General features: G+C 39.1%; 1 protein-coding gene across 1 annotated transcript in view; it reads right to left on the minus strand.

Annotated features, from left to right (window-relative positions):
- cemip (cell migration inducing hyaluronidase 1) overlaps window positions 1-27,990 on the minus strand; it is a 274,166-nt gene that overhangs the window by 67,486 nt on the left and 178,690 nt on the right. The window contains exons 12-14 of the mRNA XM_088004044.1: window positions 23,454-23,623; window positions 13,957-14,166; window positions 9,760-9,965 (exon numbers count right to left, since the gene is read on the minus strand). Of these exons, the coding sequence (XP_087860170.1) occupies window positions 9,760-9,965; window positions 13,957-14,166; window positions 23,454-23,623 (586 nt within the window). The remainder of the gene's footprint in view (window positions 1-9,759; window positions 9,966-13,956; window positions 14,167-23,453; window positions 23,624-27,990) is intronic.

Here is a 27,990-nt window from a genome sequence, read left to right on the forward strand (position 1 = left end):
CTATATTTTATAGTTAAATTTCATACTTTGTGCAAATGGATCTGTCATACAGGTTTGCCTACAAAGTACATTCATTACAGTAATCGGTCCTATTGACTGACAGCACTCAATAGTTTGATTATTTTTAGAAACATCTGAAAACGTCCTTACCACTACTAAAGTGATCAGAGCAAATGTATGCCATGTTAGATGGCTTCAGATCAGTGATGTGGAGTCAGGGGAGGCATAATGTCAAAATGATATATAATGGTAAGATAATTTATATTGGCATTTTCACCCGGTGGTTTGTACTACAAAGTATTTATTTTTCATTTATTAATGTAATCAAAAATTAGATTAATAATTTTTGATTATTGTTTCTTCAAAATTATTGAATTTTCTCATTTTCCCATTCAAATGTTCGGAAGAGCAGCCGGTGAGGCAGCAGCAAGCTGAGCCTCACCTTGGATTGCGCAACCTCTCGCTAACTGCTCTGGCTGCCATTCGATGAGAGCATGTTCCTCCTGTCTGTCTCACCAATAAAAGGGTTAAAAAATATTTAAGATATTAACTGATTTTCCATAATTTAGCTTATGTATATAATATACAGTGTTTTTTGTCACCGGCTGTGTGTGTAAGTGTTTTGTGTGCTGAGGAGTGATCATAAACGGCAGAGAACAGATTCGAGGTAAGGAAGGGAGTTTTATTGCCTCATGACAGGGGGCGCCATTGATCCCAGACAATGGTCTTGTGACTTCACATCTGCAGAGTAAGTGAAAGCGAGCAAGCCATACAGTAAATAAGTCAAGTGCAGCGATATATTTATTGTTTTCTCCTCTCTTTCGACGTCAACATGTATTACTACATTTGTACACTACTGAATGGAAAAATACAACTTTGTTTGAAAAGATTCTCTTCCTGAATTTGAACTGTGGCTCGGATAGAGCTGTGTGAAAGAGTTTACTTGTGTGCCAACAAGTGGTCCGCATGTCGAGTGAAAGCACAGTCACGAGGTGGAAGGAGTGGAAAGGCGCTAAAGATGCTAGCGATGACTCCTCCTCAAGTAGTATACTGCAAGAACTCAGATTACTAAACTTCAAAATCAATGAGTTTAAAACAACATTTGAGAAGCAGCTGAACTCTAAAACCAACAGCCTTCATGATTCTCTGCAAAGGTTGGTTAATGAGAGTAAGGAGTGTTCAGTCAGACAGTAAAACAACTCTAGGTGAACATGGATATGGAGATAAGTCTGGTGATAAAAAGAGTTGAATAAATGGAGACTGAAATGGAACGGGCTTGCGAGAAGACTACTTGATTTGATCCTGACGTGTCAATGATTATTTTTGGAGTACCGTATTTTCCGGACTATAAGGCGCACCAGATTACAAGGCGGACTCTCAATTATGGCGTCCATTTCTGTATTTAACCCATACATAAGGCACACTGGATTATAAGACGCATGCTAAAACATACGTTCAACAAAAAAAAAGGTAACGGAAACAAAACAGTAAGTTTAGTTGAACTTTATTCAACTATGTAACAATACACTCATTATTTTTTATTCTTCTTCCTCAAATCCATCAAAGTCCTTGTCTTCTGTATCTGAATTGATCAGCTGGGCAATTTCGCCATCGAACATGCCAGGTTCCCTCTCATCATTGTCGGAGTCAGTCTTGTTGCCAGGTGGCTGTTCAGCAATGATGCCGGCTAAAGCTCGGACAACAGTTAAGGCAGATACATTAGCCCAGGCATCCACCATGCATTCACACATGGTGGCATAACTCGCCCGGCGGCGCCTCCCCGTCTTAGTAAACGTGTGTTCAGTCTGTCGTCCATTGCTCCAACTCCGCTCGCAACTTCTTTTTGAATGCCCTGTTTACACCAATGTCCAGCGGTTGGAGTTCTTTTGTTAATCCTCCCTGAATGACGGCAAACTCCGAATTAGTTTGCTTCACTTCCTTTTTCACAGTAGCAGTGAGATGGGCGCGCATGGAGTCACAGATGAACAGGGACGGTGATACGTGGAAAAAACGATCTGGTTTTTACCGGAGGCGTATGCTGAACTCGGGGAAAAAAAATTCTCCGATTGGTTTATTGCTGCTGGCGTACGTACTGTACACTTTAAGTCTCTGTGTCAGGGACATATTTTGGAATTCAGTGCACACTTAAGGCACACCGGATTATAAGGCGCACTGCTGATTTTTGAGAAAATTTAAGGCTTTTGGGTGTGCCTTGTAGTCCGGAAAATATGGTACTTTACTGAAGGAGAAGATGTTTCGGCCTTGGTGAACAAGCTCCTTGTCGAGGGACTACAGTGGGAGTCGCCACAAACCGGTGGCAGTGTCATTACGGTGGAGAGGACGAAGGACAGGGCAGGACGTCCCAGCGTGACCAAGGTGGAACTTGAATCTATTCAGAAGACAATTAGCTTGCTACAGAAGAAACAGTTGCTTAGAGGGAATGTTAAATATAAATATGTTTACATTCATTCAGCTAAGATGCACACTAAATGGCTTATCAGACTATACTTTAAAACATTACTGGATCAGCTACCCTCTGGCAGTCAGTTCTACATTTCCAGAAATGGCAGAGTTAGAAAGTGACAAAATGACAGAGGACAGTCTGGAATGGATGAGATCCGAAAAAGAGCTGGCAATGGAGTTGATGGTCCAACTGATGCAGTGGGTAACAACATGGAATCATCATGGTCAGCTGAGGATTGAAGTTCCCCAGCCCAGCCTGCAAGTTATGTTCAATATACTCTTGTACACTGGAATATAAATGGATGGACTGAAATTAACTCAGAACTTACAGTTAATACTGAGGAATTTTAATCAGACTTTATTTCACTTAATGAGACTCATCTATCTGGACAAAACACAATTACATTTTCACAATTAATTTTGATTGTTACACTTGGTTTGGACAAAATAAAAAGATGCATATTAGAGCCAAGAGGGCTCGGATTCTTGCATTCAGTTAAAGCATGTAAAGACAAAAATATTCTTTAGCTTTGATTTCATGTTATCTTCCTCCAAAAGGATCTAACTGGTGTTATCTACATAGATTATATAATGATCTGGTTAAAATCTACAATCTGGTTGAAATGGATGCCATCTATGTTACTGGGGATTTTAATAGTCGAATTGGAAGTTTAGAAGATTGTATTAATGAAATTAATGTGGATATTCCTGTTAGAACATATTTAAATGAGACTGTAAAACAATTGCTGTGTGGTAAATGATCGAATAGCTGGGAATAATAATTTCACTCCAGTATCTGTAAAAGGAAGAGCGGTTGTGGATTATATTATCATAACTCACAACTGTTTATGCACCTCTGTTAATTTAGATATTAAAAGAGGTGCATAAAACCTCTGTCAATAGAGAGCGGTGGTAAAAAAACGGCTTGATTTACTGGATAATTTTTGTAAAATACCTGACCACTCTTTATTAGCTCTTACTTTAAAGGGACAAGGAAACAGTCCCACACCTGGTGAGGGACAGCCTAACTTAAATTCAAAAGGTTACTTAAGAACAGTGGTTCCCAAACTTTTTCTGGACCCCCCGCCCCTCATGGATTACAAATAGGGAGAGTTAGACTCTGGCTTTCTGGTTGAACGATGTGTGTGAGCTGGGGGAGGAGGGGAGTGCGGACTTCCTGTTATACGATGTGTGTCCGGAGGGGGTGGAGGGGCGGGGGATCTCGGGAGATTCTTAGAGACTCCCTGTTATACTCGTTCAAAGATTTTTTCCCCTTTATTCCATACTGCTTCACGCGCCCCCTCTGCAATGGCATGGCGCCCCCCTAGGGGGCATGGCCCACAGTTTGGGAACCTCTGCTCTAGAAAATTTTTTTATCATGCCCTTTTTCAAATGTCTCATTGCAATTTGTGGCTGGTACATTTGTAGACCAGATTAAGCATGTCAATTGTCAAAGTTCGCTGAATGTATGGTATGCAGATTTTTGTAATTATGTCTATAGGGTTAGGGTTAGGGTAGGGCAGTGGTCCCCAAAGTCGGTCCTGGAGGGCCAGCATCCTGCATGTTTTAGTTCTCTCCCTGGTTACCACCTTTTCAGCATATCAGTGTTTTTCTTAGGTCTCTAATGAGCCATCATTTGATCCAGGTGAGCTAAGCCAGGGAGAGAACTAAAACATGCAGGATGCCAGCCCTCCAGGACTGACTTTGGGGATCACTGGGGTAGGGTATTAGTGGTAATAAGAGACAAGACAAAGTAAATAGATTTTACTGGAATGACGAATTGAAAGTGTTATGGATTGACATACTAGCTGAGAAAAGATTTTTGAGATGTTTTGATAGGGACTTGAAACATTTGCTAAAAACTGAATTTGAAGACAAATGAAGTAAGTTTGATAAAAGACTTAGAACTTCTAAGAGAAAATATCAAAAAGGTCAGGCACGATTGACTTTAACCAAACTCATAACCCTCAGGCATTTTGGAACTTGATCAAACAATTAGGCCCCTGAAAAACTAAAACCATCCCCTTAGACGTGATTCAGGAGGATGACTCTGTATGTTTTGATATTAACAAAGTTTTGCACAGGTGGCAAGCTGACTTTGGAGATTTATTTTCTGGCAGTTTTGTCTCTTCTGAATGGGATTATTCCTATTTAGAAAGGACAAAATCTATTAAGAATCAAATTGAAAGTTTTATGCCAATGAGTTTCTCAAATCTTCAATTAAACTCTTATATTTCAGAAATGAAATCGATAAGACCATTGATATGTTAAAATTTGGGAAGGCTATGGATTATGATAATTTGTCAAATGAAGTTTTAAAACAACCTGGTTTATTTCAGATTTTATTAAATCTTTTTTTCATATGTTTTGAACAGGGTTTGGTCCCATCTGATTGGCAAAAATGTATAATTAAACCAATCTCAAAGTCTGAAACTGCTGATCCTCAAGTATCTATGAAGTACAGGGGCATTAGTTAGCTGTTTTTCTAAACTTAACTCTAGTGTTCTAAATGAAAGGTTAATTAAGTACTTAGAATCTTGTAATTTATTAACAGAGGAACAGAATGGGTTTAGACAGAAAAGAGCCCGTATAGATGATAGATATTCTTTAACCACAATAGTTAATACAAGGAAATAAGAAGGAAAGTCTACTTTTGCGTGCTTTATAGATTTCTAAAATGCTTTTGATTATGTCAACCAAGAATTGTTATGTTTTTCAGTTATTAAAAGTAGGAATTGATGGAAAATTTTATAATTCCACAAAAGCTGTTTATCATAATTCAGAATCTTGTGTTCAGGTAAACGATTACAGAACAGGGTGGTTTTTAACGCCATATGGTGTTAAACAAGGATATGTTTCGTCTCCCACTCTCTTCACATTATATATAAATGACTTGGGAATGGTAATTAAAGAGGTAAATGTGGGAGTGAGAGTAGGTGAGATAACGGTTTGTATATTACTGTACGTGAATGATATTGTGCTTATTGCTGAAAGTGAACCAGATCTTCAGAAACTGTTAAATATTACTTGTGCCTGGTGTAACAAAATGAGGTTAAGGATAAATTGTGCTAAAACTGAAGTTATTCATTTCAGAAAATACAGTAAAGCATTGACAACATTTACATTTTGTTTTGGGCATACTACTTTGTTTATTACAAAAACATATAAATATTCAAATATTTAATAAATATTTAATAAATATTCAAATATTTAATAAATATTTGAATATTTATTAAATATGGCAATACATTTTTTCATTTAGTTTTGTAATGAAATGTGCATTTTGTTGGGTACAGTTTGTATGTGTAAAGAATGGAGAAAAGAAACATAATATTTAATTAAATATTTGAATATTTAATAAATGTTAAATATTCATGCTGTGGATTAATATTTCAGTGATTCTTGAGAATAGGGACAAAATGGGTTTAAATTTTCCCAATTTTATTTTTTATTATTTCTCAACCTTCTGTATGCAAATATGACAAATATTGTTTTGGAAATGTAAAGAAGCTAAGGTGCAGGCTCCCAGTTTCAACATTTTTTTTTTAAATTTAATTTTTAATGGACCTGACCCAGAACTTTGTCATCACCATCTGACAAAAAATAAATATAAAATATATATTTTTAATGACCCTATTAGTGATATTTTTACTCAGTTTTACAGACAAATGTTTCTCAAGAAACAAAATAAATATTATTTAAAACAAACAACAAAAAGTCCATCTGACGGAGTTGACACAGAACTGAAGGTGCTGACAAACTAGTGAGTAAAAAGAAAAACTTGATACATGTGAAGTAATGCAATTCATGTAAAATACAAATGAATTAATTGCACATTTAAGTGAGATTTGACAACAATTTCACTGAAAGAGTCAAAAAACTAATTCAATTTATATGATGTTACTCTGAAAGAGGCCATATTGTAGCTCATCAGGTTCATGAAATCTTTACAGTAAACTAGAATTAAGTTTTAATTTCACAAAATTTCATCAAAGTTTTGTAAATTGTCAGTTATGGAGTTGACACATCATGGTTGTGACAAACAACTTAGGAATAAAACAGAAGAAAAAACTAAAGAATAACTTAAGCTAACCGGAGCTAACTAGCCCTCCTAGCAAAGGAAGAGAAAAGACAACGTCATGGGGTCCTCAGAAGTTCTGGTGCCCCCCAATAATGCCTGATTTTTTTTACATTCTTTTCATTTCTGACGGTGTTGACAAAAACTAAGGACAAATTTCAATGGAGTTGGAAAATATCTAAAAATTATTTTTAATTCAATTTATCGATACTTTTATATTTATTTATATGAATGCTTTAACTTAATTGTCATAATATATAATTTTAGTATTTCTTTAATTGTTTTAAACTATAAGAATGTATTGAGTTCTGCTCCTGGACAAGGGCTTTTACAGGCATCATCCACCGACTACAATGTTTAAAATAAAAAAATATTCAGCAAACAAGAAAAATATACATTGTTGTGCTCACATGACCCAGGTTAGTTTAGTTAGATATTTGAAAAAATATATATTTTGTGTATAGGACCTGTTTTGTCCCTATTCTCAAGAATCACTGATTTAACATTTGAAGAAGGAATAAAGTCCTGTCAGACTCAGCTGGTAGAGATCTAGGTTCAGTTATAAATAAAGTCAAATATTGTTGTGACCTAGGATCAAGGTGTAAACTGAGTTGTATAGATCTTGTGTTTAGATCTATACAACTTAGATTATGGAGCAGGAGTCTAGGGTTACTGTCAACAAACTTACAGAGAAAATGTTCAATGTAGAGCTCTGCGTTATGTTTTAGGTGTGCATAGAAATACTCCTAAATTGGCATTATATGGAGATATGGGTTGGGAACCTTGTGAAGTTAGATATATTGCATATATATAGATTACCAGCCAGACTATAGATTAACAAAATATATTTTTCTTTGGGATTTCACAAATAGGTATAGTTGGGCCAGACAAATGGAGAAGATATTTGAGGAGGCAGATTTTCAGTACATTTATAGGAATAAATTAATATGTAATATTTAACAGCTTAAATAGTTTTATTTTGAAGTTTATAAACGCAAGTGGGCAGTTGATATCTAGTATAAGCCAAAATTATGCAGTTATATTTTACTGAAGGATGCCTGTAGTCTTGAGCCATATGTATCATGGAACTTGAGGAAAAAAAACAAAGGTCCATTTGCGCCCAGTTCAGATCTCTGGGACTGAACGGAAACGTCCAGTCTCCAAGTGCCAGAACAACCGAGGATGTTTTATGTGTGATGTGGGTAAAATTGAGAGTGAAGTGCACTTTTTGTTTTATTGTCCCTTGTACCTGATGTTGAGAAATGATTTATTTACTAAAATACTTGATGTTTATCCACATTTTTTTAATTTAACGGATGAGGATAAAATGCGTTATTTAAGTATTTTTTGTTTTGGTTAGCACAGTTTATTTTGAAGGCTTGGCACCGTAGAAAGAGAATGTTTTTTGTTTAAAGAATATATACATGTCTGTCCACTTGCTTTTATATAAGCTCATGTGGACTGGGCACCTGTAAGGGTGTTATATGGAGATATGGGTTGGGAATAGTGGTCTATAGGAAAATAAAGACTACTTGCACAGTTTTCTAAAGTGGATTTTCAATCAAAGCAGGAAATGACTAAAGGAAGACCAACACTGGAGCTGAAGGTTTGTTTCAGACTACGAGACAGAAGGGTACCGCTCTTTTCAAAGGGAAAGAAAAGACCAGCTTTGTGGATGTCCTTCTAAAAAATGCCTTTTCTGGTTTCCTTGCCTTCTTTTCTCAAATTGTGGCACTGTGTGGACTCAGATGGGATTTTATGACTTAAATAATTTGCTAAAAAGTCTCAAACATGAGAGGTCGACCACTCATATTGAAAGCCAGATCACAGTTCTAAAAACATTTGGGATGTCGAGGATAGACTTGGCTTTGGATGAATGGATATTTTTGTGCAGAATGAACAGCGCATGGACTTCATTTATAAGGTAAGACAGTAACACATTTTTTCATTTCGTTTTATAATGAAATGTGCATTTTGTGGGCTACAGTTTGTATGTGTAAAGAATGCAGAAAAGAAAGAATTTACTGAATTTGCAAAAACCTAAAAAAAAAATTAAGTCATTATCAGGTATTTGCCAGGATATTGGGTTGTTTGGGGTTTTGGATTATTTATTGTTCTGTGTTTCTTTGTCTCTTATTCTTTGAGTACAGCCTTGTTTCTGTTTAGTCTGCTCTTAGTTTTTTTTTTAGAATATGTTTTTATTTACTTTTTGTGCTTAGTATGTTGGTCATTAATTAGTACTGATCAGGAGCAGATTGCTTAGAAATACTGACTGATCTGAGTTAATTTCTTTACTTTCTATGCTTTCTAGTGGATTATTTTAAAAATTTACTGTCATGGATAATTTATGGTCTTAGTTTGAACAATTCTTTGTGGAGGAGGATGCATGGATGATCTGCTTAGTTACTGTCACTACTGGCATTGATAGAAATGTAATTACTGAGAAAAATGTGGATTTGTTTAGGTAAGGTTATTTTATTTTCATAGTACATGTTCAGCAACAAGGCAGTTCAAAATGCTTTACCTGAACTAGAAGGAAATACAAACAACAAAACCAAAAGAAGGACAAAAGGTAAAAGTACATATTGGTTCCCCATGTTTAATAAGAATAAGTAGCCCATAGTTTATAAACTAGTGAGGGTTTCCACTTGTTCTAGGTAAAAGTATAAACCTCGATATTGGTTCCCCATGTTTATTAAAAATAAGTTGTCCATATAAGCTATTCAGGGTTTCTCTGGATTCTTGTTCTGATAAAACTAAATGTTGGTTCTCTATAATACCTGTTAATACCTGTTTTTCTTGTTGTAAAGGTCTGGTTTCACATCCTGGAAAAACAACTCAACCCCTCCAACTGTGACATTACAATTCATATGCAGGAAGCTTCTCTTCTATATTAAATGTTTCCCATTAGTTCATTTCATTTAAAGTGTTTCTGATGTGGGTTAAATAGTGCAATAAAAAGAGTAATGCAATTAGGGGTTTTCAAAAGGTCAAAAGGTTTGACAAGATGTTTTAAATGTTCCCCTACTTCAACACACATGATTTCAGTTGATGGCTGATTGACAGGGTTTTGCTGAATTACAATCATCTGAATGGGGTGTGTTGAAGCAGGGGACCATCTAAACATGCATGTCAGTGTGCCTTGAGGACCAGGGTTGGGAAACACTGTAATAGTACTGATCAGGAGCAGATTGCTTAGAGTTTATCAATAGCACTACCTGCAGTCTTGCCGTGGATTTGCCACATATCCTGGGTATGCTCCATCAGTAATAGCACGACACATTTTGCTGTCTCTGTCTGACGGCAAGAGAGTTCCTGCTCTTATCATCAGACCTAGGCAGTGATAAAATGTGTTTCTCTCCTCTGGACCATCTTCTGTAAAGAAACAGTGACCCAGTGTTTCATAGCCCACCACATCTTTTACCTGGAAGTCAAAAGAAAGACTGAATGAAATGGTTCTTGGATCTTTACACCAAACAACATGTTCACAAGATCAGGGTAATTATTTTTTTTCTCATACATATGAAGGAAAACATAGGAAAAACTACTGTATATAAATAATTCTTAAAAGGCTTTTTTGGATTTATATTCCTTTTGGGATTAATAAAGTATTTTTGTAACACTTTATTTGACGGGGTGTGAATAACACTGTCATGACACTGTCATAAACATGACATAACACCTGTCATAAACATGAGTAAGTTTCCATGAATATTTATGACTATTGTCATAAAGTGTCATTTGGTAAATCATGACACTTGTAATACAAAGTTGACATTATTCAGAATGTCTTAGTTATGACAACTTGACATTAACCAAGAAATCATTACTGACATAAATTTGTTATAAAAGTATTACGGATTAAACTTTAAAAATGATGTAGCTTTATGTGGTAATATTATAAAGCTCTGCCATGTTGTTTAGTCTTAAATTTCTGAATTTAATTGATCCTAAAGTTTTACAGCAAGATGTCTGCAAAGCACTTATGAACTTCACATTTGAAATATTATTTAAGGCTGTTTTAAGTAGTGCAGTACACCATCTCCACCAGTGAGAGGCAGCAGTGCACTGACAGGCGTGCAGTATGTTGGTGAAGAAGAAATCTTCCAACTTGTGGAGCCCATATACATCATTTATATCTATGGTGGGGCCAACCTAACACGAGTTATAACGGCCAGACCTCCACAAGCCAAAGTATGTCACCTAATACATATGAGGTATGTGTCTTATTAACTTTACATTTTCTTTATGTTCTCGTTCTTTGTAATGTTAGCTATAAGCAATTCAAGCCAATCCTACCTTGCTGTAAGTTAATGTTAGCTAAAGTTATTAAACTCCATTACTGTAAGGTTAGCTCTTAATATTAAACATATTTTAAAGGCAGGCAGGTTTTTTCCCTCCGACTTTAATCTAGCAAATTAAAAGCTAATATGTTAGTCAACGTTATCCTTCATGTGCATTATTTAGCGACTTGGCTGATGCAACATAGTGCTTGTGTTCTTTGCTTTGGGAACTTTAGCCACATGAAGAACAATTTGATCCTAATGACACATGTTGAGGAGAGGGGGGGGGTCAGGGGAACAAATGAAAACATACTACAGGTGTGGAGGATGATAATAAGGACCAGCCACCAGAGAAAGAAGTCCCTGTTGGACCAAAGAGAAAGAAGCAGATGAAATATTCCCCAAGACATTTAGGTAAGTCATTTTTGTGTTACTATTTTCTCCATGTGAAGGGCGATGGGTGGGGACAGGTAACTGTAGAAGGGGAAAAAGGAATCAATGTCCACCAGCTGAGTTAATAAGTTACATTTTAGACAACTAATTGTTGTCAAATGTAAAACTGGTGTTTAATCTATTTGTTTATTAATAAACTTCTTACAAACATCCATAAGCCAGAGTATCGGTTGGAAACAATTCTGAATGCTCATTAAGTGAAAAGATTCACTCATGTGCCTTAAACTATACATTAAATGATGCAATCTGAATAACAACAGTGGCAGTCTGTCTGAACTTCTGCCAAACAAATATTTGATCAGAATAATTTTGTTCAGGTCTTGTCTATATGGTACTTGTAGTAAGAATTACTGTATTTTCCGCACTATAAGGCGCACCTAAAAACCTTCAATTTCCTCAAAAGCCGACAGTGTGCCTTTTTTTATGGACCAATATTGAGCCACAACAGGTCTAGCAACTACGGTAAGCAGCCGCCGACTTCATTTTCCCCCGTAGAAGAAGAAGCGCGCGGTGCATGCTGGGATAGTTGTCAGAACGTTGGTTTGTTAATAAAGTTTGACTGACCCATCTACCTACCCACCGTCTAGAATCAGGTCGTCTGCAGGTCATTTAGCACCACGTTCTCCACCAACATGCTATGCGCGAACGGAGAAGGGTGACCATCGTCCGGCCACGCCCCGGCCCAGTCGCGGAAGGCTCTCCTCGCCGACCGGAGTCGGATTGTTTTGTTGACATTCCATTTAGTGCAGCTCCATCTAGTGGATGCATAGCGTAACTCCAGCCTCTACTGCAGCGTCTATTCTATGCGCCTTATAATGCAGTGCGCCTTATATATGAAAAAAGTTTTAAAATAGGCCATTCATTGAAGGTGCGCCTTTTATTGCGGAAAATACGGTAATTGTATTGCACTTTAGAACACCCAGTCATGTTAACTCGACATTTGTCTGCCAGTCTGACAGCAAGGGACATTTTTGGAATGGCATTTAAATAAATGCTGAATTAAGATCACATAGTCTTTTGTTTATTTGTTTTTGTTATTTTTTTAAGTGACCACAATGAATTGAGTCATCACCCACTATGAGAATGTCCAGAAGAGATTCACCAAGTTTGAATTCATGAAAAGGCTTTCGCCATGATTAACTATTGCAAGAACAGCTGTAATTTCTGAGCATTTCTGGACACCTTCAAAGAGCTGCTTCCAGGAAATGAAGACAAGAAGAAGATCTCCTGTTTTCAGAGCATTACAGGAAGACTATAACAAAGGAGATGACTGACTGTTGAAAGAAGCTGTTTTCTTAAGTTAAAGAATAAGTAATTCTGTTTTAGCTTTTCAGTCAGTGTTTCAGAGTTACAATATACTGACCAGAAGTCAAACCTTCTGTTTGAAGAACAAGTAACATTTTGTTTTATTCCATTGTACAAAGGGTTTGTTGTACAACTATGATGGTAGTTATAAGTAGTTCAGTTGATTCACTTTACTTGAGGTAAGACTTAATATCAATAACTCTGTTAGCATAGCATTTGATACTGTAATAACACAAAATGACGTCTTTATAATTGTTGCTACTAGTTTAACTTTATTTGAGGTAAGAGTTACTATTAATGACTCTGTCATTATAGCTCTTGGAACTGTAATAATGACATCTTCATAACTGTTTCTACTTGTTCCACTTGACAAAAAAGGGATTATTAATGACGCTTATTCAATCATTTGACAGTGTAATAAAGCTTAATGAAATCTTTATTGTTGGTCCTACTTGTTTTGCTTTGTTTCAGGTAGGGGAAATATTAATTATTGTTTTGTTACTGTTTTGTTTGACAGTGTAACAACACTTAACATTATTATGACTACTATTATGACATATTTATGACCTGTTGATTCTTGGTTAAGGTCAAGTTGCCATAATGAAGACATTTCAAATAATGTCAACTTTGTATTAAAAGTGTCATAATTTACCAAATGACACTTTGACAACAGTCATAAATATTCATGAAGACTTATTCATGTTCATGACAGGTGTTATGCTATATTTATGACAGTGTCATGACAGTCTTATTTACACTTCGTCAAATAACGTGTTACCAGTATTTTTGAGTTTAATTCACACAACTACACACTAGCAGTGAAAATGCTGTGTCTCTTGACAAGAAAATAATTTTAACACATTTCACAACAGTAGAGGGGATTTATATCAAATGATAGCTCTGAGGTAAAGCAGAGAGATTTTACCGAGCAGTTGACTGGACACCGAATGTCCTGGCAACACCAACTGGTATGTATAGTCATTGGCAGTAATATTCATCATTATGCGTGAGGAAATAGTGTTTTGCAGATAAATACATTTTCTGTTGTGTATTTAAGTTTGAAAATTACTTCATTATTTTATAAATGATCTTTACTGACATGCTAACGTGAAACAACATAGTGCAGTTGAGTCACATGAAGCAGTGGTTAAATTTGCAGAGCTCCTTCTGATTATGATGAAATTTCTGACAGCAATGAGCCGGCAATGGAAGGAAAGGTTGTGAAGAAATTAGAGTGATGCTGCATCAGCATCAGAAGATGCTACACCTACTGATTAGGTCCAGTATATTCACATACTTGATATATTTTATTTGTTCTTGTTCATCTATATTTGTTTTGTAGTGAAAATGCAGGGAGAAGACTTTTAAACTAACCAGAAGTCCATTGGAGCCATGGATTGTAACACAGCGTGAGAAAGAGTGATGAATGGATAGATCACTGACAAATGTTGGGGGGCTGTAGCCTCCTTTCTCATCCACATCTCCATTCATGTGAAAATGGACTGGATAGTGACCCATTGTCTGCTGACCCATGTACTGAAGCTCCAAACCGGATATATGAACAGCTCTGAAACGCCGTTGCACCTGATAAATAAAGCAGATAAACATTATAGACAGTAAACAATCTTGACTTTTCCACATCTTTGCTTAGATTCTGATTTTCAGGCAAAATCCCAAAGCCAAGTAATGAAGCGGTCTATGATTCACAACAAGCCCAAATTGAACTGCTATTTGCTGCATGTTAATAGTTGAATTATTGAAAGCTTGTTACCACCAGCTGCTGAGTTGATTAAACGTTTGGACTCTGATGCAGTCAACTGCAAATCCTGGATTAAGCTTTTCAGACGGTACAGGACTCACAGGTTTCTTGCTCATTTTTTAAACATTCTGTGGAATCCTGGAGAGCAGCCATCAGCCTATCTGCAGCTATTACAACTTACCCTTTGCACAGCAGTAAAAAGAGGAGGAATATTAACACAAGACAAAGACACAAATTCAATCAAACAATTCTGTCATGGATGCTGGGACAATTCTGTTATTGCTAAGTTGCAGCTTGAGGAGAAAAAGAAATCCATCCTCTTTTTCTGAGCTGTTGTCACTGTGGACAGAAGAGGACTGAGCATTTGCCAAAGACTCCCTAATAAAAAAGCACATTAATTAATCTAAACAAAATTGAGACTCCAGTCTCAGGGTACCTGTTCTTGTGGTCATGACAACACCATGAACGAAGAGTTGAAAGATTTGAAGAAACAAATTCAACAACTGCAATGTCAGAAAGATTCCAGCTAATGTGAAACTTGAGTCATGACAAACCAAGTCAAACACCAGTTTTGCCTCAATCAGTCTGCAACAAGACCAAAGTCTGGGTACTACTTCAACTGTGGTGAAGATGGCCACATTTATTCCCACTGTTGTAACGGATCAAACCCGAATCTGGTGGAACAAAAAAAGCCTAGAATGCCAAAAACTCCACTCAGCAGTCAAACTAGATGCAGTTCCTGCTGAGGGACACTGCCACCACCAGGTGCTTGGTAACCCTGTGGAGAAATTCAATTGCACATTGGTCAATATCCTTGGAACCTTAACTGAACAGAACAAAGATTGTATCAACTTGTTCATGCATAACATAAAACTGCACCAAGAATGATGTCATCAGATTTTTTCCATATGAACTAATGTTTGGTCGTTAACCCCGTTGGATGAGGGCACTTCCACCCCTCACCTGCACCTTCCTTGTCAAGCCTCCCAGTTTGGCTGGGAAATTGGCCCTTCTCTCCGTGCTGCTCCCCACGACACCCCTCCACCTCACTCTCACTGTGGTCTACCTCCCCACTCCTATGATAGCAAATCTCTTACCTTAGAGCAACCCCCAACCCCCACACCACTCTGACAGTAGCACCAGATGGTGACATACATTTCCTGTATTCTCAAGTCCAAAACTCGACAGGTGTGCACCTGCAATATGTCAAGAAGCTGAAAACTCACTTGCAAGACAGTTACCGGTTGGCTGTGGAGAACTCTGAAAAAGTAATGAGCTGCAACAAGAACTCCTTTGATTAGCATGTCACCATTTCTGAACTTGCCATTGTTGACATACTCCTGGTTAGGAATGTTTGACTGAGGGGAAAGCACAAATTGACTGTCACATGGGAACCTGATGTATACATTGCAATGAAGAGGGCCGTCAATCTTCCTGTCTATACTGTCAAACCCGAGAGCCATGACAAACCTCTCAGAGCACTCCACTACAATCTTGTTGCCCTGTGGTTACCTACCTGAAAAGAGCCTTGCTAAAACTTACCTATGAAAAGAGAAAATAGCCTACCTGTAAACTTACTTGATCCCGATGATAAAGATCCATCAGAGGACGAGTTCATCTCACCTTTGTATGATCCCTGAAATTTATCACAGTTAATATTCCTTCTGTCTAGCAACTTGTTCCACCTACCAGTCTACATGAGATGCAGATCCCTGACTAGCCCCTATCCTCTGCTACAGAAGAGGATTTTGAAGCTGTGGAACAGGAACTTCCAATTGTGGGAGAGGAACCAAGAGGACCTCCAGGTGTGGGCAGAGAGAAGATGCATTCCAGTTCAGATCTTGTTGATGCTGTTTGAGACTCCAATGCTGAAGGTCTTTCTGCCTGTCACCCCAGAGCCTTCCAGCAACAACATCAAACCAGAACTGCACTCACCTGTAGAATCTGAACAACCGAGCCCTGAATCGGAACCACCTTTGCGTAAATTAACCCATTCAAGGAAATCACCTACTCTGTCATTATGTCATGAGCTGACCAGTGTTTGTTCATATGCCCTTGAAGAGACTGATGATGAAAGCCTGACTGCTCCTTGTACAATCCAGCCAACCATCAGTAGTCAACCTGTTCCATGTATGGGGTCGTATATGGAGTCAGGGGGGAACATGTAATCCATGTGACTGCCTCGACCAAACCCTTAAAGTTCTGGAATCATCATGAGTTTTCCCATTTTTGAATACTGCTGCTTACTGAGACTGTAGTCGCGTCTGTTGTTCACTAAAACAACTCGAAACCAACACATTTACATTGACTCAACATGCTCACCAGGTTGTAGTAGCTGTTGTAGTTAACCTTTGCAACTCTTGAAACTTCTAATACTGTATCAACCTCCACGGAAAATTCATTACTCGATGGTCAGATTTATTTTTGTATCTGATGACTTGATGACATGGCGAGCTACCCAAACACCACCAGGTGGTAGGAAATCAAACCATGCTCTGCACTCAGGAACACAAAAGGAAAATTCCAATGTTCTGATCAATATCATAAAATACATCATGCATTATGATTTAAAAGTATACTTGACTAACAATACTTCCTTGCAGAATACCATTTTCAACTATATACTCTGATTTAAACTCGGCTCCTACTCTAGCACATCTTCACCCATTTGAAAAGTGTATTTAGCTTAATGAAAAGTCCTTGCTTCCACATCATGTGTGTGAAATGGCTCCTCTATATCAAAAATACTAAACAATTAGACTTTCTTTACTAGCAAATGCTTTTCTTATCTCATCATCCAACAACATGGCAGGATCAAGAGTACTTCATTTCCTAAATCCACTCTATATTCTTTATGTCTTTTGTTTCTACATAATAAATTAATGTTTCATTAATCATTTTCTCCATAACTTCCCTAAATGTTGTGTAATTGCTGTTAAATGTTTTTAATCTTTTTCAAAATGTCTCTTTCTCAATGTTTCTGTTTTTAATGTTTTTATCTTTTCTTTTTATCTATTTAGGTTTTTTAAATCTCTCTTTCTCACTGTTTATTACATGCCGTTTTTATTTTAATTATGTAAAGCACTTTGAAATGCCTTGCTGCTGAAATGTGCTATACAAATAAAATTTGATTGATTGATTGATTGATTGATTGATAGACAATCACACATACTCAAGTAGCTGCATAAAGGTGAGCCACGTAATTGTTGGAGTACTTTGGCTGTGATGGAGAACATCGCCAATGGAAGGATTCAGAGGGAGCGATTGATCAGAGATCATATTGATCTGCTGGGAAATGATGATAATGGTTTATGAGCATTACCGCATGGCTCCTTCTTTAGGTTTTGCTCTGAGCTCCAGGATGATCAGTCTGAGCAAAACCTAAAGAAGGAGCCGTGCAGTACCGGTACCGGTCCAGCTGCAGTCATCCTTCAGTCGAGCCGCCCGCTTTATGAATGCGCCTTAAGGACATAAAGCATCTCTATTCTGTACAACTCATGCACATGATTCTCCTATTTAGAATAAACGTCCACATTCCCCACTCAAAGGACCCTCTTACTCTCTCTGTCTTTAAATCAGCTGTTAACAACCACAACCCTGCATTACCTGCCAACAGCTTCATATCCCAGGCCACAAGCAATGATGAACTATCCTCCACTTCAGTCTCCTACAGTTCATGGACAACCTCAATATACACCCATGCTATCATCTGCAATGCCACCACAGTTATTGCCCTTTGCCCCGGTGTTGACTGAAATTTCCCCAACCTTTCAGGCACAGTTCCCAGCAAATCAGAGTACAGCTCCGCACAACTTTAATCTGCAACCATGCCCTATATATGGCGTTCCCACCCCCAAAATCCCTGATTTCATAACTGATAATGAAAGGGAGTTTGCTAACTTAAAACTAGCCTTGGATAACCTGCTGGAACCCTATCCAGATTTGAGCGAAAAATACAAATACCATGTGCTACTCGAACACCTCAAGCTCCCAGAGGCTCAGATGATCGGCCAGTCATACAGACATGATCCATTCCCATATTCAGCAACCATGCATGCACTACAGCTTCAGTATGGTCAGCCTCACCAGTTAGCACAAGCCGAAATAGCAGCTATTGTAACTGCACCTGCTGTGAAGTCAGGAGATACACAAGCATTTCAGAGCTTTGCTCTCAGAGTCCATCTCCTTGTCAGTATGCTGCTCTCCCTAGGTCCTCCCTAGGACCTCAGGAGATGGAACTCAACTGTTGCTCCCATGTTGATCACTTACTCAGTAAACTGCCCAGATATTACAGAGATGGGTTCATTGAATATCTCCAGCTGCATGGAAAGCTCAACACCAAGAGCCTTAACTCCTACAACCTACAAGACCTAAATGGTTGGCTCCAAGGTAAAGCGCAGCAGCAGCGTCTGTCAAACAGACTAGTACAATGCTATCAACTGGAGAAACCTGCTAACAATGGCAAAGAGAAAGTCCCTTATAAGGGCAAAGGACAAAGTGTAGCTGTGTAGCTGAATGGAGCAGATCCCATTCAGCCAAACACCTGTAACAAACCTGCATCATCTAGTGTTAAGAAATCAGTCACTGTCCCATCATTAAAGTGCATTCAACAGCAGAGTTGGACAGGTGGATAACAGAAGGCAAACGATGCTGGAAATGTGCACGTGCTCACACACCTGAGTCTTGCAACCTCAAGAAACCTTGCAGCGACTGTGGTGACATCCATCTCCAAGTGCTCCATGGCATCGCTCAGCATAGCTCTTCCCATCGACAGCCTAAACCCTCAGAGAGCCGAGTTTAATTGACATCAGATTGCAGTGAGCGGTGACATTCGTGCAATGTTTCATCAAATCTGTCTCCTGCCAGAAGGCAGATCACTCCTTCGGTTCATCTGGAGGGATTTGCACTGTGAAGATCCACCAGAGGTGTACGAATGGCAAGTACTACCATTTGGCACAAGTAGCCCATGTTGTGCCATCTTCGCCCTACAACAACATGCTCGTAACCACCAAGATAACCAACCGGAAGTACTGCAGTCGGTGCAGAAGAGCTTCTACATTGATAACTGCCTCGAGAGTTTTCCTACCATCTCTACAGCTAGAGAAAGAGTCGATCAACTGCGCACTGTATTAGCAGAAGAAGGATTCGACCTCAGACAGTGGGCCAGCAATCAACCAGCAGTAGTAGCCCATCTACCTGCCGATGCCAGATCTTCAGCTACAGAACAGTGGCTAAGCCAGAGCCGTACAGACAGACCCACTTGAACCCACCTTAGGTCTGAGATGGAACTGTGCTGATGACACCCTTGGCTATCAGTATCGAATCATTGAACATTCTACACTGACAATGAGGACAGCTTACCAAGTGTTGGCCAGCCAATATGATCCTCTGGGGTTTATGGTGCCTTTCACAACCCGTGCCAAAGTGATAATCCAGCAGCTCTGGTCCAAGCAAAGGAGTTGGGATGACCCCAACCTACCTCCTACCCTCCGAGAAGAATGGGAAACCTGGGAGAGCGATCTAAAACATCTCAATAGTGCATCCATCCCTCGCTGTTATTTACCACTCTCTGATAAAGGTACGGATGCAAAGTGTGACCTTCACATATTTTGTGATGCCTCGGTGCGAGCATATGGAGCAGTAGCTTACCTGACGTTTGATGCAGGAGACACCATCCACACCTCCTTTGTGATGGCCAGGTCCAGGGTTTCTCCGAAACGGCAACAGTCCATACCCAGCCTAGAACTCTGCGCAGCACTAGCTGGAGCGCAACTGTCCAAATTCTTGCAAACTGAAATGACGCTCCCCATCCGACAGACAGTTCTTTGGTCTGACTCCACCACAGTATTGAACTGGATTCAATCAGAGTCCTGCCGTTATAAGGTGTTTGTCGGAACACGTGTGTCGGAAATACAAGATCTAACCGACCGTCAGGCTTGGTCGTACGTTGACAGCCCAAACAATCCTGCAGATGATATAACAAGGGGTAAACCACTCCTTGAATTAGTCGGAACTGGTTGCTGGAGCAAAGGACCTTCATTTCTTAGACAAAGTGCTGAAAACTGGCCAAAGAAACCAGAGCAAACAGTAATAGTGGGCTCATCTGAATTGAAGAGTATCACGTTCTGCTGTTTCACAGCTGTAGAGCCCAACAGTATCATCCCTGATGCTACCCAGTACAACTCATGGAAGGAACTAGTGGGAGCCATACGACAAGCTCATGGGGTGGCAACAGAACCAGTCAATAACCACATTAGCCCCCGAGATGCAGAAGTCTTATTGCTGAGAGGATGCCAAGCACATAGCTTCCCAAGAGAAGTAACTGCTCTTAAAGCACAGAAACCTTTACCAAGTAACAGTAATCTGCTCAACCTTGCTCCAGAGTGGGATGCAGCAATAGGTCTTATCCGTGTAGGCGGAAGGCTACGCAGATTGGAGAACCCAAACATTGTAGAGATCCACCCAATTGTGCTCGACCCAAAGCACCCAGCAGTAAAGCTTCTCATTAAAGACATGGATGAACACTTAAAACACCCAGGCACAGAACAAGTCTATGCTGAATTAAAGAGACAGTACTGGATCTTGCGTGGACAACAGGCAATCCGACACCACCAACTCAACTGCCCCACCTGTCAGCGCTGGAGAGCTCAACCAAAGGTGCCGCAGATGGCAGATCTGCCTCCACAACGTCTTATGCTTCTCTGTCCACCCTTCTATTCAACTGGCGTGGACTGCTTTGGACCTTACCTGGTGAAGATGGGTAGACGGACAGAGAAGAGCTAGGGTGTGATTTTCAAATGTCTCACAACCCGAGCGGTGCACTTAGAGCTCTTGAACTCTATGAATGTGGATGCATTCCTCCTTGCTCTTCGTCGATTTATTTCCAGACGAGGTCGACCAAAAGAGGTGTTATCAGACTGTGGCACTAACTTCCGAGGTGCCGAAAGAGAACTGAGGGAGGCATTTGCAGCCATGGAACCACAACTGAAAGATCAACTGACAGAATACCAGATTGACTTTAAATTCAACCCACTGAGTTCTCCCCACTTCGGTGGAGCATGGGAACGGGAAATACGCTCAATTAAATCTGGCCTCCAAGTTGCAGTTGGCAATCAATCAGTTTCAGAAGATGTTCTCTACACAATTCTGGTGGAAGTAGAGGGAATCTTAAATTCAAAGCCACTAGGGTATGTGTCAGCTGATGTAGCCAATTTGGACCCCATCACTCCAAACATCTTCCTTATGGGGCGGCATGATGCCGCTCTGCCTCAAGTGACCTATGCTCCAGCAAGTATAGGGCGACGTAGATGGCGACAGTGTCAGGTACTAATTGATCAGTTTTGGCTCCAATTCACAAAGAACTACTTGCCAAACCTCCAGACCCGTCAGAAGTGGCAAACATCATCGAAGAACATCACTGTGGGCTCTGTTGTGCTAATCATTGATCCCTCACTTCCAAGAGCTCAATGGCCCATCAGAAGAATTGTTAAGACTGTTACTAGTCCAGATGGATGCGTCAGAACAGTAGAAGTCAAAGTCAAAGACAAAGTCTACATGAGACCAGTTGCTCGACTCATCAAGCTTCCTGTACTTCAGGATGACATGAAAGAGACTTGAAGAATCTCTAGGTTGACACATTTACAAGTAAATGTGGGGGTGGCTGTCATTAATTCTTCAAGTACTTCAATGACTCATGTCTATGCTTTTATTTTGAAGTGGTTCCTTTTATTGGAAGGAGGTTTGTTCCGTTTATTTCTTCTTCTTGACGTTCAGTTGATCTGTTTGCTGTTTACTGTTGAGACTGGTGCCACAGTCATTGATGATGTAAGTTGTGGTGTTAGTCATGTGTCATGAATGGGTGGATGTTGGTTGTCACTTCTGATAACGCTTCTTGGTCACAAGTGTGTTTCTATAGTTTTGAATGTCTGTTTTGCTCTCAATTTGGTTGGGATTTAGTGTTGAAGCTATCTTTGTATTTGGCTGTTGGTCTTGAGATTTGGGCAGTTGGAAATAGACTGATTCCAGGTGCTGTTCTGCATCATTCAAATTTAAACAGTGCTTTAGAAAGGAATTAATGCTGATATTTAAGAGTTGTTTGCTCACTGATGTTAATTTTTAAATAGTAATTTGAATCTGTATTATTATTGTATTTTCAGAAACTGCTTCAATTTATTTGCACTGTTCTTCAGTAATTCTTCAGTAAACCATTTGAATACCCTGATGACCAGCGTGCTTTCTGACCGAAGCCCTATAGTGATCAGTTTAGAAAATCCAGCAACAGAGGTCAAAATCCTCAACAAATAAAATTAAATGATTGCACCTAAGTTATGAGCTATTCCTATGTGATATCCATATAATGTTACAACTACAGATACAATAGGGCTGGGCCAAAGGGGGACAGGTCTTAGAGTGCAAAAAGGTCTTTACAGGTGTCCAACTCATTTCTTCCTCATCAGATATCGCACTACTACAAGCCATTCTGGCTCATTCACAATTCAGATTATGCCTCAACACCAGTACATTGTATTTCTAAAGATCCTTGTGAGCCCACAAACAAAATAGACCACAGAGAACTCTAGCAGCCTGGGTGTTTTGGCTTCTGCTGTCGAACTAACAAGCCAAAAGCACTCTGCTCACAACATAACTTTGCTTTGATTAGAATGGCAGCCTTGTGCCCAATCACATGTGACACAATATGGAACCATCCCTTCAGTTAAAAACTCAAAAATATAACTGACTCCTGTAAGAGAAGCAGCATCTGGCTAAAATATTATAAAATAAAAAAAATATTATGGGTCTGTTCTGTAGATTTGGTTGCATTGTACTGTTCATTTGTAATGCTAAAAAATAGAAGTTTGATTAAAACAGACAAAAGTAAAAATGTGTGCTTTGTAACAGAACTAACATAAAATGAAAGAAGTAAGGCTTCTCATATACATTGAATGTAAAAGGATTTATCATGCAAAACTTTATTTGCCAAATTACACTAAAATAACACCCCCTCCCGCTCTTAGACCCAAAACACAAGTTGCAGATGATAATAAATTAACATCCATTTGAGAGCACTAATTTAATGCTACCTTTGTAAATGATCAGGTCATCAACATTATACCTTCAAATGTCCCCCGAAGGTGTCAAAGTCAAAGAATTTACAAGCCTCATGACCATAGCAGGTGGGCTCAGTCTCGCCACGAAGTAGGATGTTACGTGTCAGCAGGCCAACCTCTGCTCTCATATCCACCCCATCAACTTCTTCACCGATGTGGACAAATTTGGCTCTTCCTGGACCAACAACACATATACAAATACAAGTAAACTATCTCTTCTTAAGGGCTATAGGGCAAATCTTTTAGAAATGAACACCTATTACACAGTTGAGGTAAAAATATAGCACCTTGCAAAAGTATTCACACCCACTGAACCTTTCGAAGTTGCATCTTGCCACAATTTGTATTGCTATCCTGAAGCAGCAATGTGCTAGATTTACATGATAGTCAATTTATTTAAAACAGTTTATTCATATTGCTCTGATTGATAATTCTATTCAATAAAGTTAATTTACATCACACTAATTCACAACAAATGTCATCTCAAGGCACTTTCCAAAGAAATAAATCAATTCAGTTCAATCACTTGCATTTCAAATACATATCAAAATGGATTAACAGAAATCCAATCATATAGACTAGTGGTTGGCGACTATGTACTCATGGCACTAATGGAATGTAATGGGTTACCTAATGGCATACCCCAGGTCCCGTGCTCTCCCATTAGTGTACACCCACCCTTTTCTTATACTACGCTAGCTTCAACCCCTCTCCCGCTCTTAGATCTAAATCACAAACCACAAGGTTCCATTGGATTTGTCTCTCCTTTTAAATGACTGGATAAATCACAGAAATGAAACTGGCAAAGCAAAAGAGCTTCACTCTGCTTGGAAATTTATGACACCTTTAATCCATAGCAGTCTGTGATCATGAAGTTTGTAATTTTACCTGTAGGCAATCACTTCCATACATGTTTACTCAGTGCCTCTAAAAAGCACTGTAATAAACACTCACCAGCCAATTTATTCGGTACACCTGTCCAACTGTCATTAACGCAAATGTCAAATGAATGTCAAAAAACTACAAGGTGCCAAAACTCACCTAGATACACTGAAACCTGACTTCATTAAGTGCTATTTAGAGCAAGAAGCATCAAACTCGATGTTTGTTCACTGTTTTAATATTTTATTGTTTAAATGTGAACAATGAAGCTAAACCACATTTATCCTCAAAACAGTAAGATAATATGCACAAAATAAATACAATAAAAATAAAAGGATGTGAAGTCCTCACTCAAATGTAAATAGTAAATTTACTCAGTTTTTGTCACATAAAGATGTAACCTATTGGTATATGCACTAACGCGCATGAAATGCATGTTATCTGTGGGTAATTTCATTCTCCCTGGAAAGGGAGATTAACTCCAATCAGGTCAGGTTTAATTATTTTTAAGGTGATGAAGGTGTGTAGACAATCACACATATGCAGCTGCACAAAGGTGTGCCGCGTAATTGTGAAACGTTTTGGCTCTGATGGAGAACATCACCAACAGAAGGATCTAGAGCAGGGGTGTCAAACTCCAGTCCTCGAGGGCCGGTGTCCTGCAGTTTTTAGATGTACCACAGGTACAAAACACTGGAATGAAATGGCTTAATTTCACCAGAGTCCTGCTAATGACCTAATTATTCTATTCAGGTGTGGTGCAGCAGAGGCACATCTAAAAGTTGCAGGACACCGGCCCTCGAGGACTGGAGTTTGACACCTGTGATCTGGAGGGAGCATTTGTTCAGAAACCACATAGAACTGCTGGGAAATGTTGATGATAGTTTATTAGCTTTTAGATTGCTCAGTCTGATCATCCTAGAGCTCTGCGCAGAACGTAAATAAGGAGCTGTTCATTAATGGTGCTGCTGCAGCTGCAGACAGCTCAGACAATCATCCTTTGTTGAACCATACAGCTTTCTGAATCTTGGGAGGGTGCTCATATGCAGTAATGGAGCAAGACATGTTTTGTAGAGCTCTGAGTCACTGCCTCTATTTAACATTTAATTACTTCACCAAAGTTATTAATTTTTTCACTGGAAGACTAGTAGGCACCCGTATTTTCAGTATATTGCAGTTTTGGTCTATTACATCATGCCAAGGAAAGACGAATCCGTTAGCAATAAATAGTCAGAACACCGTCAATAGCCACAAAAATGAACTTTCTAAAGTCTACACCCTCGTGGATTTTCTCAAGAAATCACTGGAAGGTCACCTGGACTCCACTGAGGCTCGTTTAACAACCCTGCAGACAGAGCACAGTGAAGTCCAGCACCGTTTAGACAACGTAGACATGGCCCTATCCTCTACTGATACCCATGTTTTGCTGCTGGAGGCAACATGCAGCGAGCTAGGCGCAGCTAACGGATTCCTTAAAGCAAAGGTGAATGACTTGGAAGGGCGCTCGCGCAGACAAAACATTTGGATTGTTGGCATCAAGGAGGGGGAAGAGGGTGGCATAGTTTGTTTCAAAACTCATCTCGGAGCTGCTGGGACAGGACAACTTTCCCAAGCCCGTAAAAATAGATACTTTGGCTTTGGTCTCGCGCTCTGAGGCCATGAGCAACCTCAGATCCTCATTGCCAGAGTGCACAATGACTGCGACATAATTATTCTGCGGCTGAGTTGTCAGCAAGCACTGTTGCTGTACCACAGTCAGAAAATCTTCATATTCCCAGACTATGGCGGAGGTTTCAGTGCAGCGGCAGGCATCCAACATCGTGAGGAAAAGGCTGGTGGAGGCTGGAGCCAAGTGTTCCCTTTGTTTTCCTGCCAAGCTGCAAGAGTCTTTAAATGACACTGTGAAAACTTTCACGTCACCTACTGATGCAGAACGGTTTGTCAATTCATTGACTCATAGCAAGTGACTTTATTAAGCATTCTATGCTCGGTCTGCAATATCAATTAAGTCTTGGTGCACATTAGCATTTATATAGTTTTTCTAGAGGCAAACACGGCTCGCTGGGTCTAGGCTACTTACTCAGGGTTTCTTCTCTTTGCTATCTGGCAGCCTCCACTCTAGATTGAGGGATATGCCACTGAGTTCTTGTTGCGGTACGGGTGAGTTTTGGGGATATTGCTTTTGTTTTCTTGTTGTTAAACTGCTTGTGTTCCGTTGTGTTTATCTTGTCAAGCTGCTGTTTTTACTTTATGAAAAAAGCAGGATAATAATTCTTCTAAGCCAGGCATGAGTCCTATTAATTTTGTCTCCTGGAATTGTAAAGGTCTTGGTAAAGCGCTTAAAAGAATAAAGGTGTTTTCACATTTAAAATCACTTTCATCTGATATTGTCTTCCTTCAGGAGACTCATATTCAGCCAACTGAGAGCAGAGACAATGAAGATCTTCATGGGAGTCACAGGTTTACCAGTCAAATTTTTCTTCCAAGGCTAGAGGAGTTGCAATCCTTATCCACAAGTCCATTCTATTTATCTTTAACTCCATGTCTGCAGATCCAGGGGGAAGATATGTCCTTGTCATCCCTGTTGCTCTTTTAAATATTTATGCCCCGAATTGTGACTGCTCCGTCTTTTTCTGTAAGATTTTTTGATATTGTTGCACAATGCAATAATAGGGACATAATTATAGGAGGCAACTTCCATTGTTATCTCAATCCATTGTTGGATAGGTCCTCCAATAAAGTTGCTTCTTCTTTGAAATCAGTGTTGGTTCGAAATAATCTGATGAAGTCATTAAATTTAGTTGATATCTGGAGGCTTCAGCATCCTTCTGATCGTAAATACCCTCCCACCCCCCACACCCATGGTAGTTTTATCAGAATTGACCACTTTTTAATTGATTCTGAATTAATTTCACGTACATTCAGCTCAATGGTATCAACATCTTAATTTCAGACGATGCCCCTCTCTTACTGCAGATCCACTTTAATCTTTATGGTCTGCTGTTTAATTGGATATTTATCCCCCCCATGAATTCTGATCAATCATTTCAGGACTATGTTTCAGCCAAAATCTCAGATTTTCTCCTTTTTAATGACAACGGAGAAGTATCTGACTCAGTTGTGTGGGAGTCATTTAAAGTGGTATTAAGGGGTAACATTATTTCTTATCAATCTTCAATCACAAAGGCCGGATCACAGCTTCTTGCAGATATTCAGGCTAAATTGGCTGTTTTGGAGGACAGCTATTAGAATTCTAATGATGAAAATATAGTCAGTGTTATCCTGAAGACAACATCTGAATACAATCACATGCTTGGGGAACAAGTTGGTAATTACATTCGCAAACTTAAACAAAAACATTTTTAACTGGGGGACAAGTCTGATAGATTGCTCTCCAGACAAGTAAAAGGCACACTGGCAGAACTATTCATAAAATGTCTTCCCCCTCTGGCCAACTGTTAACTGAGCCTAAACTCATAAATGATGCTTCTTTCAATTATTACAGTAATTTGTACACTTCCAAATCTAGTGCTACAAGTTACGATACTAAAGATAAACAATTTAAATGTACTTGTACTGGATGAATCCGTCAGGGCAGTCTTGGATTCTGATTTTACAATTGAAGAAATCAAATCTGCGATTCGTTCATTATCTTCTGGT

This window comes from Poecilia mexicana, unplaced genomic scaffold, assembly GCF_051168715.1.
Source record: "Poecilia mexicana isolate PSO_F unplaced genomic scaffold, ASM5116871v1 scaffold_3, whole genome shotgun sequence".
Lineage (NCBI taxonomy): Eukaryota > Metazoa > Chordata > Actinopteri > Cyprinodontiformes > Poeciliidae > Poecilia > Poecilia mexicana.